Here is a 17,053-nt window from a genome sequence, read left to right as displayed (position 1 = left end):
CTGGTGTACAAAACACCATAGTGATTAGACATTTATATAGCTCACAGAGTGATAACACCAATAAGTCTATTATCCATCTGACACTGTACATAGTTATTACAGTATTATTGACTATATTCCCTATGCCATACTATTTATTTTAGTTATAGTTGACATTCAATGTTATTTTATATTAGTTTCAGGTGTACAGCATAGTGGTTAGACATTTATATAATTTGTGAAGTGATCCCCTCGATCAATCTAATACCCATCTGACACAATATATATAGTTTTCACAATATTATTAACCATGTTACCCATACTGTACTTTATATCCCCATGACTCTTTTGTAACTACTTTACTCAATAAAACTATGACTTGGATAAGAAAATCATGAAAATCCGTTTTAATTTTCTAAATTCAAAAGCTATTGTTTGCACAACTGCTAGGCAGTATGGGAATTAAAAAAAATGATTGAAGCCCAGTCCTCAAGCTACTCTCGATCTAGTAGGAGAGAAAGACGTGAGTAGTACAATTACAAAATATGATAAGAGGTAGAAACAGTGTCCTATTGGAATTTATAGGGTAGGTGAGAATTCTGATACAGTGGAGAGGCATTGAAAAAGTGTCCAATGTAATTTGTTTAACAAAGTAGATATATTCTTGAAATTCTGTTTTTTAAGAAATAAAACATAAGTTACAGTTTGAATTGTGGCATATTGTCTTTAAATTTTTGAGGCATATTTGAGCACACAGAAGTTCAACTTAAGTAATTGTATCCAAACATAGGTATGCAGTATAAACTATTTGGTCTTAATGTTGTTCTCATATTTCAGTTTTTAGAGAAGTGAATGCATCTTGGAAACTCTTGCTATCAGTGTGACAGTGGAATATTTTGAGTACTTTGAGTGGAATATTTTTGAGTATTTTGAGTGGAATATTTTTGGCATTTTTGTGATTGAATTTCATTCAAACTCTAAAAATATAGTTTGTGCTTCTTACCAAAATCACATAGCTCATATCCATATTTTTTTTAAATGGCTTTTCTTTTCTTTATAAAAGCTCAGCAGGAGTTACTGGAAATATCCAAATTTCCTTTTAAAGGATTTTTTTTGTTTGTTTATTCCAGGGCTGCTTTGTTAAACATTGTTTTCTACTGTCCTGCAAATCTTTTAGAAATCCTTCATAATCAAGTCCCCTGCTTAGGATCTTCTAGCACCTTGGGTTTTACCCTGTATTTTTGTATCCCCCACTATTTTTTTTTTAACATTGGTCTGCATGTAAGTTCTGTTCTCATTGGCAAAGACTTGGCTATTTAAAGCTTCCCTTTGATACCATCCCTCAAAATCATTTGCATTAGTCTTGGATGTAATTAAAGTTATATATTTAGCATTCATTCCTAATAAATTGATAAGCACTAGCATTGGAGACTCAGCCATTTATACTGTATTGAATTGATTGTTTTGGAATGAGAAATCAGACTATACAGACTTAATCAAGTAAATATACTAGTGATCTATCACTTCCTTGTGAGTGCATTTCTCCAGTTGTGTCGTAGAACTTGTTGCTTAAACCTAAATCAGAAGTGCTCCAAAGACAAAGTGCAAAATGATTGTCAAAGACATCATCAACTACATTTTTTTTTCTTTTCCTGTTTTCTCTTCTTGGCTCTATATTTTTAATCATTTGCATTTTCCTCATCTTGGTGTCTAAATAACTTATGATCTATATGAAAAGAAAGTAGTAATGTCTGGAAGTCTAGGCCAGGGCCAGGATTCTGTGGGCATACTGGTTGTTCACTGTAAGGACTGGGTAGTATGTGACAAACCGTAGAATCCAGGAGTCGGCAAACCTTCATAAGGTAGCTAAGTTATGGATGTGTGTTGTAATGGAATCTTGGAATATGAAGAACAGAGTTTCAATAACATATCTATCATTTAGAGTCTGCATGCCCTTTTGGACAAGGTTTTTTTTTGTTCTTGATGTTTTCCAAGCCTCCATTTGCTTATCTTTAAAATGGGGGTATTATCCTCTGCTTTGTGATTTAGTCTTGGAGTCATTGTTATGACTGAAGATGTAAGTTATATTTTTTCACTGTTGTTGTTGTTAACATAGAAAGAAAGAACAAAGAATGGGTTCTGAAAACCAAGCTTCCAATACCATCCAAAATCAACTTCCCCTGAGCCCGCCAAATTCAAAATGGCGTACATCTGTTCCAGTCTGAATTCAGAGCAAAGTTGAGAAGGAAAACCAGTGTTCTCTTTGTTTCTTTGCTTCAGCCTCTGAAGTATTCAGTTAATGTTCTCTGCCATAAAAAAAAAAAAAATGAAATGGTTGGTCTCCTTTCCCTAACTATGCTGTCTCTCTGATTTAAGTATTTTTCACCTGTGAATGTCCTTGGTTACTCCTGAACTGTATTCTGTCCTATAACAGGCACTAAATTAAAGACTGCTTTGGCTCTGTGAAAAATAAATAAATAAATAAATAAAAAATAAAAAAATGGGGGTATTATCTCCTTAGATAGTTATGATGATTAAATGAGGTAAGATATATAAAAACATTTTATATTATATAATAATTATATAAACATAAGGAAGTAGTAGTACTAGCTTCCTGGCCCAAGCCTACATCAAAAAAAAAAAAAAGATCTCAGCAGGAACACTTAACTCTGGGTTTCAGTGGGACTGACACTAACCCAACTCTGAGATTTTAAGCTAGTTATTCCTCCTCTTTGAGAATCAATTTTCTTACCTGTCAGATTTCAGACTAGGTGAACTTTAAGCATTCTTCTGGCTCTAAAGATCCTAAGGGTACTTTCACTGTCACTCTACTATTAACTTATGACACAAGTAACAAAATAAAAGGAAAATATTTGTGCTCAAAATAGAGTACTATCATAGAATCCCCCTTGTGAGTTAACTCACAATAAAGTCCCTAAGTGGGAGTGAAAGGACCTCAGTTAGCACCTTTTTCCCTCTGAGGACTGGGCCTTCCTTTTAACTGTTTCTGATAAGCTGTATTTGCTAGTCAGGTAACAATCTGAGAAGTTTCTGCTGTTACTGTGACAGCAAAGAAATAGATTGACTAGTTATCTCTTTGGAATTAAGCCAAATACCTTTCACAAAATGATATATAGGAGGTAGGTTTGGGCGTTAAGGAACTTCCTCACGTACCTATGCTCATGGATTATTCCCTTCCAAAATCTATTTGCTACAGACATGTATATACATGTTACAAGAACCTGCAAGGCTTATTGATGAACGGTACTTCATATATTCACCTAATAAATATTTTCTCGAGTTCTCGAGTGTCTGCTATATGCCAGACATTATGCTGGATGCTTTACTTATATTATCTTTAGTTTTCACATAACCTAGATGTCAGGTGTGGGTCTCCCTGCTAGTGATCTACATATAGTGGGATGAGGAAGCTGTTTACATTCTCACAGTGACCTTTGGTTCTGAGTGCCTAATTTTTACTGAATTTCTACCAAGTTTTTTCTTTTTCTTTTCATTTTGCAGTTCAAAATAAGAAGACTGCTTATTATCTTGGCATGTTGCACATGCTACATCTCTCTATTCCAAACAGCATCCATCCAGGTGTAAAATCTAGCCTTTTCCTCAATTTACACATAAATTATATTCACTTGAAGTATTTCAGTATGTGCTAGATTTTAATGAAAGGGCCAAAGGAACTTTTTGTGGCATTACAAATAACTTCAAATTAACATCGAATATCACATACCATCTGGGATTTTTTTCCTTTAGCCAGTTCACCCCACAAAGGACAGTCTCTCATTGATTACTATAGTTCTTATCTTTCCCTCACTTCTTAGATTTCCCCCTATACCCTTCTGATTCAATTATGTATAATATTTTAGTTCTTATTCCCTAAGTGAGCCTGGGGCTTGCCTTTGCATGTCCAGACTCATCTAGGTATATGCTCAGTGGGGAAAAAACAGTCCTACCACTTGCAGAATCTACCCTCCTCATAAGGCGATAGTGACTATAAACAGTATTTCCCCCCAATACCAAATAACACTGTCAGAGTTGGTATTAATCCTCATTTTATAGATGAGTAAACAAACTCAAAGAAGTAAATGATTTATCCAAGATTATTAATTTAGCAAGTGACAAAGTCACATTTTGAATCTAGGTCCATTTGAAGCCAAATTCTGTGCATTTTCTACCAAGCAAAAAACAGTTTAAAAAAAAATGGGAAAGACATCCTTTAAGGTTCTCTGAGCTTGAAAACGGGAAAATTGCTTTGAAAATTCATAGCATCTGAATTCATTTGTAACAGGGACATGTAGCTTTACCACTGTAGCCAAAAGATACTATTTAAGAAGGTAGGGAAATATAAGTGAAAAATTTCGGTAATTTGAAAACTCCTGCCTGATATCAGATAAATGGGATATTATGGATTTTTCTGATACCTGTTTTTTTGTTTGTTTTTTTATTACAGAGACAATTAAAGGCTGATGCTAAAAAAGCTATTGGAAGGCTTCAACTACGCACACTGAAACAAGGAGACAAGGTACATTTATGACTTGAAAAGGCTTTTTGTTTTAAAGCAGTGCTTAGCAAGCCATTGTGAAAGCTGAATATTTTTTCCAAGTAGTATTCTCATTGCCATTTATAAACCTTATTGACTTTTTAAAATTTATTTGATGCTGGAAGTAGACTGAATAATGGCCCCCAAAGATATCTAGGTCTTAATTCCTGGAACCTGCGAATATTACCTTATATGGCAAAAAAGGACTTTAGAGGTGTGATTAAATTCAGGATTCTGAGATGGGGAGATTATTCAGGGTTATAAATGGGTACTAAATGTAATCACAATGGCCTTATAAGTGGGAGGAATAAGGAGATTTGACAGTAGGAGATGTGACAATGGAAGCAACAGGTTAGAGTGAGGCAAGAAAGGGGCCACGAGACAAGGAATGCAGACAGTCTCTAGAAGCTGGAAAAGGTAAAGAAAGGGATTCTTCCCTGAAGCCTTCAGAAGGAGTCCAGCACTGCCAACACCTTGATTTTTAGAATTCTGATTTGCAGGACAAGAAGAGAATAAATTGTATTATTTTAAACTACTAAGTAATGGTAATGTGTTACAGCAACAACAGGAAACTAATACAGTACACTTCAGTATAACTTTACCTGAACATCAATGTTCAGATTTAGTACAGTTGAAAACTACCATCAATGTGTAAAACACGTATCAAAAAATGTCTATAGAATGTATTGAAATTAAAAAGTGCCATTTATAATAGCACTAAAACTATTAAATGCATAGGTATAAATCTTAAAAAAATATGTGCAAGATCTATGTACTGAAAACTGCAAAACACCAAAGAAAGAGAGAAATCAAAGAAGACCTAAATAAGTGGAGAGATATGCATGGTTCAGAAGACTCAGTATTGTCAAAATATCAATTGCTCCAAAACTGATCTATAGATTCGATGCAGTTTCATTCAAAATCCTCGTTGGAGCTTTTGTAGAAATTGAAAAGTTGATTCTAAGCTTACAAGGAAAATCAAAATAATTAAAATAACCAAAACAATTTTGATAAAGAACAAATTTAGATGACTCACATTACCTGATTTCCAGGGTTGTTTTAAAGCTACAGTAGTCAAAATATTACGGTATTGAGAAAGGATAGACCTTTAGATCAATGGAACAGAAGAGAGAGTCCAGAAATAGACATATGTGGTCAATTGATTTTTGTCAAAGGTACAAAGGCAATTCAATGAAAATTATAGCCAGTTGTTGGCTCTTCATGTGCAATGATTGGCTATCCATATGCAAAAAATGAAACTTAATCCATACTTTATGTTCTTTGTAAACATTAACTCAAAATGGATCACAGACTTAACTATAAAACCTAGAATTAAAAAAAAAAATTAGAAGAAAACTTTGGAGAAAAATATCTTCATAACTTGGGTTAGGCAAAGATTACTTAGATGTGCCACCAAAAACATGTCCATTAAAGAAAATAATGAGAAATTTAACTTTGTGAAAATTAAGAATTTTTGCTCTTTGAAAGACACTATTAAGAGACTGAAAAGACAAGTGACAGAACGGGAGAAAATATTTCCAAATCCCATATCTGATAAAGAGCTGTACCCAGAATACATAAAGAACACTCAAAAGTCAACAGTAAGAAAACAATCTAGTGAAAAAACTGGGAAAAACTGGACATTTTACTGAGGAATATATATGGATGGCAAAAAGGCACATAAAACAACACTCATCATCATTAGTCATTAGGGAAATGCAAATAAAAAACACATGAGATACCACAGCACATTCATGATTTGGACTGTACCAGAGAATGAGAATGGCTAAAAATAATACAACTGACAATACCAACAGCTGGCCAAGATGTGGAATACCTGGAATTCTCATGCATTCCCTGGTAAGAATACAATATATAGTCAATCTGGAAAACAGGCAGTTTTTTTATGAAGTTAAACATACACTTTCCAAAGAACCCAGCAATCTCAATACTAGATAGTTACCCTAGAGGAGGAAAAATATATTCACATAAAAACCTGTACATAATTGTTCAGCTTTATTCATAATTACTGAAAACTGGAAAGAACCCAAATGCCTTTCAACTGGTGAATGGATAAACAATGGTGGTATATCCATATCATGGAAAACTATTTAGCAATATAAAGGGGGACTCTGCTGAAACACACAACAACATGGATGAATCTCAAATGTATTATGTAAAGTGAAAGAAGCCAGACTCAAAGGTTAGGTAATGTATGATTCCATTTATATGACATTCTGGAAAAGCCAAAACTATAGGAGCTTAAAATGTTTGTCCAAACTTGCAAAACTATATACTAAAAAGAGTGACTTTTACTGTATGTGAATTATATCTTGATTTTCTTTAAATGGAAAAACATAGCTATAGAATTTATACAAATGACATTTTGTAAATTGAAAAACAGTTTAAATCAATGTTCCATGTTTCCTTTGTCCTGTTCCCCTTTTGGTTGACTTTATTCTTTTAACTTTTTAAGTCTAAATAATTTTATTTTAAATTTCAATTTATATAATACAGTGTTATCAACTATAGTCACCATGTTTTACAGTAGATCCTCAGACCCTATTCATGTTGTAGCTGAAACTTTTTACTCTTATACCAAATTCTCCCTATTTTCTCTAACCCTCATCTCTGGCAACCACTTTTCTGGTCTCTGTTTGCATAAGTTTGACTTTTTTTTCAGATTCCAATTAACTCTAAATAATTTTAAAGTGTTATTGAAACATAGTCATTTAGTGATATGACACCCCTCCTTCTATAGGAATTTATGCAATTTAAGTATGTGTATATTCTGATCTTTCTCTGTAGCTTAATGTACTTTTCTTATCCATCAGTGTAACAATAACTATTTTCTCATAGGAAATTGGCCCTGATGGAGATAGTTGTGCTGTGTGTATTGAACTGTATAAACCAAATGATTTGGTGCGCATCTTAACCTGCAAGTAAGTTTGATTTTCATATATATCATCAATAAGAATTGCTGATTTACAAAAATGATTGTAATGGGGGGAAACTATTTTGAATGTTTCCAAATTGATGTGAATGAAGTATTTATTTTTAAGTTATTTTCATTTAAATATAAGAGAATGCTTTAATTTTTTAATATCATTGAAATTGGTATAAGACTAATTACATAAAGTTTTCAAAATCTGGTACAATTTGGAAACTAGTTCCATATGAAACTTAGAAGCTAGCCAACACAACAATTTTACATATATATACTGGATTATTTAATTAAAATTCATTCTAACAATCCTATTAAGGAAAAAACAAAATCAAGTTATTAGCACTTATTTGAAAGTCTTCATTCTTTTGGTTTTTTATTATCCCTCTCCGAAAAGTTGTTCATAATAGTCTTTCTTTCAGCTATTAAATAGTGGTGCTCTTGGAATGTATCACATTGTCTAAAGTATCACTACGATATTGTGCTCAGTAGGGAATGACAAGAGAATTAAGATCTGAAATACTGAGCAAAGTCTTAGGTCAGGTAGCATCTTGGCCATTTTTCAAGTAATGAGTACTAAAACTATATCTTTTGAAGCTAGAGAAATAGGGCTTTTATATTTAAAAATACCACGTTATGAAATTCCAAAATTTTGCTTGCATGTCTCCTTCTTAGCATTTATGCTGCAATAATATGTTTAAAAGCGGGGAAAAGCATCTGTTAAAAGACTAAGTAAAATTACAGGGTAACCTGTAGTATTAGGCAAAGTGTTGCTGTTTCATAACTGATAACTAAAGTATGTGTTGTTTTTTTCCTTCATTAGCCATATTTTCCATAAGACATGTGTTGACCCATGGCTGTTAGAACATAGGACTTGCCCCATGTGCAAATGTGACATACTCAAAGCTTTGGGAATTGAGGTAAACATTGCTAAACTATTTATGTGAAGGAACTCAAGCTATGTGTTATTTATCTACCTGGGCTTTTGGGAAACTAACATCCTTATTTTTTAGCTGTGTAAACGTGCCAGATTTAGAGTTTGTAACAAAAGTTTGACCTATTTATATCATAGTCACAGTGAGGTACCATGTTGGATCACCTCCATTTTCCTTCTTCCTCCTTTTCCTCAAATGTACTTTTTTTTTGGTCAGATTTTGAAGTAATAATCATTTAAAATACCAACTGGTTTCTGATACCCTATTCTGTTTTTTATTCTCTTACTATTGCATAGCAACCAAACTTAGGAGAATGTATTATTTCAGAAAGTACAATAAATATTAAATTATATTTGGTAAATGAAAAAAAACTACCTTTTTCATATACAACAGAAAGTCAAGCTCAACAAAATCTTCCCGATTTGAGGAGCTATATAGAAGACAGTGATTCTCAATTCCCCTGGGGAATAACATGTTGTGTTTTTTTTTTTTGATTGCCTACCTTTGACCAGGCATTATATTATGAAGTGCTGGGACCACCCAGATGAACATGTCAGATGCGGTGACAATCTATCTGCTTGTAACATCTTTTGCCTCTTTGGTGGACCCAACTGCTCTGGCAGGGACCAGAAAGAGATTTTTGTAATTGTCAAAAGGGATTATAGGTTTACAAGGCTAAAAGCATTGCTGATATGAGTCACCTAGGAAGAAACTTTGTAGTGATATGGCAAGGAAAAGTGTGTACTCTGACAGTTTTTTAATTTGTTCAAATGCTTTCCAAAGGTGAGTGTTGAAGATGGATCGGTGTCCTTACAAGTCCCTGTGTCCACTGACACATCCAGCAGTGTCTCTCCTCATGAAGAGGATGATCGCAGTGAGACTGCGTCATCCGGATATGCTTCAGTTCAGGGAGCAGACGAACCACCTTTGGAGGAACATGTACAGTCAGCAAGTAAGCACCATGCTGAGGGGCCAGTGCCCCACAAAGGATCCGTTGTGGGTCATAGTCCTGCTTCGTAGCATTTGTTCCATTCATCCATTAACACATTTCAGATTTTTTTCTATAAACAACAATGCACTGCAGGACGCACCCCTACCTTAAGTTAATATACGCATATTCAAATGTACCTGAACCAGATAAAATGCATCAGGAGTGGGTATTATTCACCGAAGAAAAAGATTTATTGGAAAGTTTCCCTCTGATGCATTTAAGTGTTGGCTTATTAATATACAAAGGCCAAGGAGAAACTTTAAACTTTTGAAGCTGTTGTTTATTGCAGATCAATCAGAAGTTAAGATAAAGGAGTTCTGAAACGATAAGATATAATTCAGTTTACAAAAGCTTGATTTATACACTACTTCTCAGGAACCCATCTTTTGCACAGATCAAAACTAAGAGTGCTGTGTGCTGCCACCTGTTGATTACTTACCATGAAATGAACAAACCTCGGAAACTAAAATTGAATATGGTAGTGTCCCCTTATCCTCCATTTTGCTTCCCATGGTTTCAGTTGCCACAGTCAACCACAGTCTGAAAATATTAAACGGAAAATTCCAGAAATAAATGGTTCATAAGTTTTAAACTGTGTGCCGTTCTAAGTAGCAGGATGAAAGCTCATGCTGTATATGCTCCCCACCCATTAGTCACTCAGTAGCCACTTTGGTTGTCAGATCAACTATCGTGGCATCACAGTGCTTGTGTTAAGGTAACCCTTATAGTAGCCTAATGCTATATGACAATACCTATGTCATTCACCTCACTTCATCTGATCACATAGGCATTGTATTGTCTCACATCATGACAAGAAGGGTGAGTACAGTACAATAAGATACTTTGAGAGAACACATTCACATGACTTTTACAGTATATTGTTATAATTGTTCTATTTTTTCTTAGTGATTATTGTTAACCTCTTACTGTACTTAATTTACAAATTATCATAGGTATGTATGCATAGGGGGAAAAAACACCATCGTATATATAAGGTTCGGTAGTATCCACAGTTTCGGGTATCTCTGGGGGTCTTGGAACGTATCCTGTGTGGATACTATATATTATTTTCAAATTCATGTAAATCAGTATTGCAACATAGTCATGTCATAGCAGTAAATAAATTTTAGGGAATTATGTTACTTTTTTCCTTAGAAAGAGAAAACCCCTATAACAAATTATTTTCCTTTCTTTGACTTCTACCATTTTCCTGGTTTTTGATGGTGTGAACATTTTTTCTCAATCCTCATTTTGAGATAACCTAATTCTGGCATACAAGTAGGAAAAAAACTAAATGTCATCATGACTTATGAAATGTCAAATGTCAGCTTCCTGTAACATAAACCTTTGTCCTCTGTAGGCCTATCAGTGCCATAAATACCATTTCTGAAGATGTCATGAGAAATACTGTCATGCAAATGCAAACTTTGTGTTGCGTGTAATCTAATCTTCAGACATATCCTAGAGTATAAAGTCGTCAAAGAATCTTAATAATCTCTGGTTTATTATACCTATGATAGAGAATCATTGTCTATTTGCCCCAGACGAGATTTTGTTCCTGTAACTGTATGGTAATAGAATTCAGAGAAGATAAAGGAGAGTGTACAAGATAATGTAGTTTATTGCTAGGCTTGTTTAAATAAAGTTCCAACCTACTTTTTGTGCTCTGTTCTTATGGAGGACGGTGGTAAGTAGAAGTTTTTGTAGAGAATTTGAGAAGCAAGTGAAATGATGATCCATGTTCCTGTTCCTGTATTATTTATCTGCATGAACGATAGTAACACCCACCCAGGTACCTCAAACCAGAAACTAAGGAGATCCTTGATTCTTCCCTCTCCCGCTTCCAGTTGATTCAACATCCTTTTTCTCTAATCCATCCCCTAATTTCCAACCTTAATTTTACAGTCATAGTTTGAGCCACTATCTTCTCTCTGCCCATTCCATTCCTTCCGCTCTTTCTCCACCAATAAATTGGGGAAACTCACTTTAACTCCTATTCCTCTTTTAAAACTAAACCCCCTTTGAGAAGCCTCCCTTGACTCACATGAGTGGCCCTACTGTCTGCTTCCATAGAACTTCTATCATTGTACTTATTATACTCAATTATATTAAAACTTTTAAAAGTTCCTTTGGGTAGGGACAGTATCCTATTATTTATTATTGTATACCCAGCACCTAGCACAGCCTACCACATAATAGATATGCAAATAAGTGTTGAATAAATGACCACCTAGAATAGATTTATCTGTGATTATGTATTACTAGTTTGGGAAACTTGCCTATTAACCATTGATTATTATGGTGATAGTTGATTTAAATAATTCTGTAAACATATAATTGATTAGTTCATGTCTGTGTGTCTTATCATTGTGCTAAGTTCTATTGGAGCACTGGTTTTCAAACCTAAGCACCCATCAGAACACCTGGAGGGCTTGTTAAAATAGAGAAGCTACCAATTTCTGACTCAGTAGATCTGGGCTGGGGCCTGAGAATTTTCATTTCTAAAAAATTCCCAGGTGATAATGATGCTACTGGTCCAGGGACCACACTTTGAGAACCACTGAATAAGGCCCTTAGTTCATAACACTGGCTGCACATTAGAATCACTCAAAAAAACTTTAAACATTAGCAATGCCTGGGCTCTACTCCAGAATAGTTAAATCAGAATCCATAAGGGGTGGGACCAAGACCAGGTTTTTTTGAATTTTATTAATTGTAATTTCAAGTAATTTCAGGCTGACTCAAAAAAAAGTTTCAAAAATAATAAAAAGAATGGCCATGTACCCATCACCCAACTTTTCAAAATGTTAACATCTTATATAAACATATACAGTGATCAAAACCAGGAAATTAACTGATAAAATATCAACTAAACTACAGATGTTACTCAAATTTCACCAATTAACATACCAATGTCCTTTTTCTATCCCAGGATCCCACGTTGCATTTCCTTCCCCGCCCCCGCCAGGTTTATTGAGATATACATGCCTGACATGCAACATTGTGTAAGTTTAAGGTGTACAACATGATGATTCGATGCACATATATATTGCAAAATGATTACCACACTACTGTTAGTTTAAAAAATAATCATCTCACATAGTTATAAAAATTTTGTGTGTGATGAAAATATTTAAGATCTACTCTCTTAGCTACTTTCAAGTATATAATACAGTATTAACTGTAGTCACTCTGTAGTACATTAGATCCCCAGAACTTATTTATCGTTTTTTTAAAATGTATCTCCATGTTTTGTTCGATAGTTTATACTTTTTTTATTGGGGAAGGGGAACAGGACTTTATTGGGGAACAGTGCGTACTTCCAGGACTTTTTTCCAAGTCAAGTTGTTGTCCTTTCAGTCTTAGTTGTGGAGGGCGCAGCTCAGCTCCAGGTCCAGTTGCCATTGCTAGCTGCAGGGGGTGCAGCCCACCATTCCTTGCGGGAGTCAAATCGGCAAGCTTTGTGGTTGAGAGGACACTCTCCAACCAACTGAGCCATCCGGGAGCTCAGAGGCAGCTCAGCTCAAGGTGCCATGTTCAATTTTAGTTTCAGGGGGCGCTGCCCACCATCTCTTGCGGGAGTTGAGGAATTGAACTGGCAACCTTGTGGTTGAGAGGACACGCTCCAAACAACTGAGCCATCCGGGAGCTCAGCGGCAGCTCAGCGGCAGCTCAGCGGCAGCTCAGCTCAAGGGGCCGTGTTCAATTTTAGTTGCAGGGGGCGCTGCCCACCATCCCTTGCGGGACTCAAGGAATTGAACTGGCAGCCTTGTGGTTGAGAGCCCACTGGCCCATGTGGGAATCAAACCGGCAGGCTTCGGAGTTAGGAGCATGGAGCTCTAACCGCCTGAGCCACCGGGCCGGCCCTTATTTATCTTATAACCTGAAGCTTTGACCAACATCTCCCCATTTTCCCTACCCTCCAGCCCCCAGCAATCATCATCATACTCTCCGTTTCTATGAGTTCAGCTTTTTTTTTTCAGATTCGACATATAAGTGAGATATAATATTTGTCTTTCTCTGTTTGAGTTATTTCACTTAGCAGAATGCCCTCAAGTTCCATCCATGTTGTTGTCAACAGCAGGATTTCCTTGTTTCTCATAGCTGAACAATATTCTGTATTCCAGGGGTGCCAAAAAATGTATACACATGACCTGTATTCATCTTTTGTTATCAATATATATTGAGTATTACAATTTTAATACAGCTTTTTCCTTTCTTAAAATATGGATACACTTTTTGGCACCCTCTGTATATAATCACATTTTTTTTATCCATTCATTCGTCAGTGGACACAGGTTGTTTCCATGTCTTGGCTATAATGAATAATGCTGCAGTGAACATGGAGATGCAGATATTGCTTTGAGATAGTGATTTCATTTCCTTCAGATATATACCCAGAAATGGAATTGCTGGATCATGTGGTAGTTCTGTTTTTAATATTTTGAGGAACCTCCATACTGTTTTCCATAGTGGCTACACCAATTTACATTCCTACCAATAGTGCCTTAAGATTTTCTTTTCTCTCCATTTTTGCCAACACTTATCTCTTGTCTGTTTGATAATAGCTATCCTAACAAGTGTGAGGAGAAATCTCATTTTGATTTTGATTTGCATTTCCCTGATAATTAGTGATGTTGAGCATCTTTTCATGTAACTGTTGGCCATTTGTATGTGTGCTTTGGAAAAAATATCTGTTCAGTTCCTCTGACCATTTTTTTAAATGGATTATTTGTTTTTTTGCTATTGAGTTGTGTGAGTTCCTTATATATTTTGGATGTTAACCCCTTATCTAATACATGGTTTGCAGACAATTTTTCCCATCCTGTAAGTTCCTTCTCCATTCTGTTGATTGTTTCTTTGCTGTGCAGAAGCTTTTTCGTTTGATATAGCCCCAGTTTTTGATTTCTGGTGGTGTTGCTTACCAAAAACATTGTTGGTAAGACCAATGTCAAGGAACTTTTTCACTATGTTTTCATTTAGGAGTTTTATGGTTTCAGTTCTTGTGTTTAAATCCTTAATCCATTTTGAGTTCATTTTTGTGAATGGTGTTAGGTAGGGGTCCAATTTCATTCTACTGCATGTGAATATCCGGTTTACCCAATACTATTTATTAAAAATACTATCTTTTTCGCATTGAGTACTTGGTTCCCTTGTCAAATATTAGTTGACTGCATGTCCATGGGTTTATGTCTGGGCTCTCAGTTCTGTTTTATTGATCTATGTGTTTGTTTCTATGCCAGTGCTGTTTTGATTACTGTAGCTTTGTAGTATAGTTTGAAATCAGGAAATGTGATGCCTCCCACTTTGCACTTCTTTCTCAGGATTGCTTTGCCTATCTGGGGTCTTTTATCATTCCATATAAATTTTAGGATAGTTTTTTTTCTATTTCTGTGAAAAATGCCATTGGAATTTTGATAGGGATTACATTGAATCTATAATGGCTTTGGGTAGTGTGGACATTTTAACAATATTAATTAATCTGATACATGAACAGGGGATTTTTCCGTTTATTTGTGTTTTCTTCAGTATCATCAATGTCTTACAGTTTTCATTATACAGGTTTTTCACCTTCTTGGTTATATTTATTCATAGTATTTTATTGTTTTTGATGCTATTGTAAATGGAATTTTCTTTATTTTGCTTTAGATATTTCATTGTTAGTATATAGAAATGCGACTGATTTTTGCATGTTGATTTTGTATCCTGCAATAGTCTTGTGGTGGAGTCTTTAGCATTTTCTCTATATAAGGTCATATCATCTGGATATGACAGTTTTACTTCTTCCTTTCTGATTTTAAGGGCTCTTACTTCTTTTTCTTGACTAATCGTTTTGGCTATGACTTCCAGTACTATGTTGAATAGAAGTGGTGAGAGTGAGTACCCTTGTCTTATTCCTGATTTTAGGGGGAAAGCTTGCAGCTTTTCATCATTGAGTAAGATATTAGCATTTGTTATACATGGCCTTTATTATGGGTATGTTCCTTCTGTAACCAATTTGTTGAGAGGTCCACATTGTATTTCATTGTAATGTCTTCTTAGTTTCTAATCTTAGTTTCAAAGACTAAAGACTATTCCTTAGTCTTTGTCTTTCATGACCTTGACACTTTTGAAGACTACTAGTCAGTTATTTTGTACAATGTCCCTCAATTTCAATTCCTCTGCCATTTCCCAATGGTTAAATTCCTTGTCCTTTTCTATATGGGGCAAGAATATCACAGAAATTATGTCATGCCCTTCTCTGCCTCTTATCATATAATGAGACACATGATGTCCATTTATTACTGATGGTTTTAACTTTGCTCAATTGGTTAAGGTGGTATCTGTCAAGATTCTCCTTTCAAAGTTACTATTTTTTTTCCTTTAGAATTATCAATTATCGTATAGAGAGACACTTGAAGACTATGCAAATATCCTGTTTCTTATCATACTTTTACTCACTAATTTTAGCAATCATTGATGCTCCTTGATTGCAATAATTACTATGGAAGTGTGTGCCAATGGTGATTTTTTTTTATTTCCATCCTTCTTTCTACATTAAGTTTCTATTTTAAGGAAGAGCTATCCTTTTTTCATTTATTTATTCAATTATTTATTTATAATAGTATAGATTCATAGGTTTTTTTATTCTATAATGTTATTCTCATGATTTATTCATTGCTTAAATTATCCTTGACTTGGTCATTGAGAACTCCCTCAAGTTGGTTTCTGTTTTCTTTTAACACACTCCATCTTTTTTCTTTTTTCTTTTTTCTTTTTCTTTTTTTTTTTTTTTTGAGCACTTCCTTACTTTCTGGCACCACAAAATGTTCTAGGCCAGGGATTAGCAAACTTGTTCTGTAAAGGGCAACATAGTAAGCATTTTAGGCTTTCAAGGCCATAAGTCCCTCTTGCGTTTTTTGTTTGTCTTACAGCCTTTTAAAAGTATGAAAACCACTATTAGCTATGGATTTGGCTTGCAAGCTATAGTTTGCTGACCTCTAGGCTAGAATCTAGGTTAATCTTATACTCTTCTTGCCCTAGCCCTTGAATGAGTCATTTTTTCAAGGGGCCTTTTATGTATTTCAAAGCCAAGATCTAGGCACTAGGTATGCTCATTGCTATTGGGGTGTCATTGCTGTTAGTCCTTTTAATGAACAAAGGTAGGAAATATGTGTATATACTCACACAAATATACACACACCTGCATACCGTGTTTCCCTGAAAATAAGACCTAGCCGAACAATCAGCTCTAATGCGTCTTTTGGAGCAAAAATTAATATAAGACTCGGTGATATGATATGATATGATATGATATGATATGATATGGCATGATATGACATGATATGACATGACATGACATGACACCCTGTCTTATAATAAAATAAGACCTGGTCTTATATTAATTTTTTCTCCAAAAGATGCATTAGAGCTGATTGTCCGGCTAGGTCTTATTTTCGGGGAAGCATGGTACATAATTCAATCAATCAATCTATCTATCTATCTATGTATCATCTATATTATCTATCTATCTATCTGAAAAACAGTGAGCACATACTGAGACATCTGATTCCAATCCAACAACACAGAGTTTATTCTAGCCTTCCCTTTTCTATATTTGTAATTTCCCTCTCACTGACAGTGAGAAACCTGGCTTTCATTATCTACAA

At 34.8% G+C, this 17,053-nt stretch overlaps 1 protein-coding gene across 4 annotated transcripts in view; it reads left to right on the top strand.

Annotated features, from left to right (window-relative positions):
- RNF128 (ring finger protein 128) overlaps positions 1-17,053 on the top strand; it is a 122,089-nt gene that overhangs the window by 102,431 nt on the left and 2,605 nt on the right. For 2 of the 4 annotated variants that reach the window (XM_081041920.1, XM_081041918.1), the window contains exons 3-7: positions 4,445-4,516; positions 7,394-7,476; positions 8,302-8,398; positions 9,197-9,365; positions 12,337-12,409. In XM_081041920.1, coding sequence (XP_080898046.1) covers positions 4,445-4,516; positions 7,394-7,476; positions 8,302-8,398; positions 9,197-9,365; positions 12,337-12,409 — 494 coding nt within the window. The remainder of the gene's footprint in view (positions 1-4,444; positions 4,517-7,393; positions 7,477-8,301; positions 8,399-9,196; positions 9,366-12,336; positions 12,410-17,053) is intronic. The other 2 variants (XM_081041919.1, XM_081041917.1) reach the window with 1 other exon arrangement.

This window comes from Rhinolophus hipposideros (assembly GCF_964194185.1).
Source record: "Rhinolophus hipposideros genome assembly, chromosome: X".
NCBI classification, from domain to species: domain Eukaryota; kingdom Metazoa; phylum Chordata; class Mammalia; order Chiroptera; family Rhinolophidae; genus Rhinolophus; species Rhinolophus hipposideros.
Note: the sequence above shows the minus strand (reverse complement) of the source record. Positions and strands in the feature narration are given on the sequence as shown.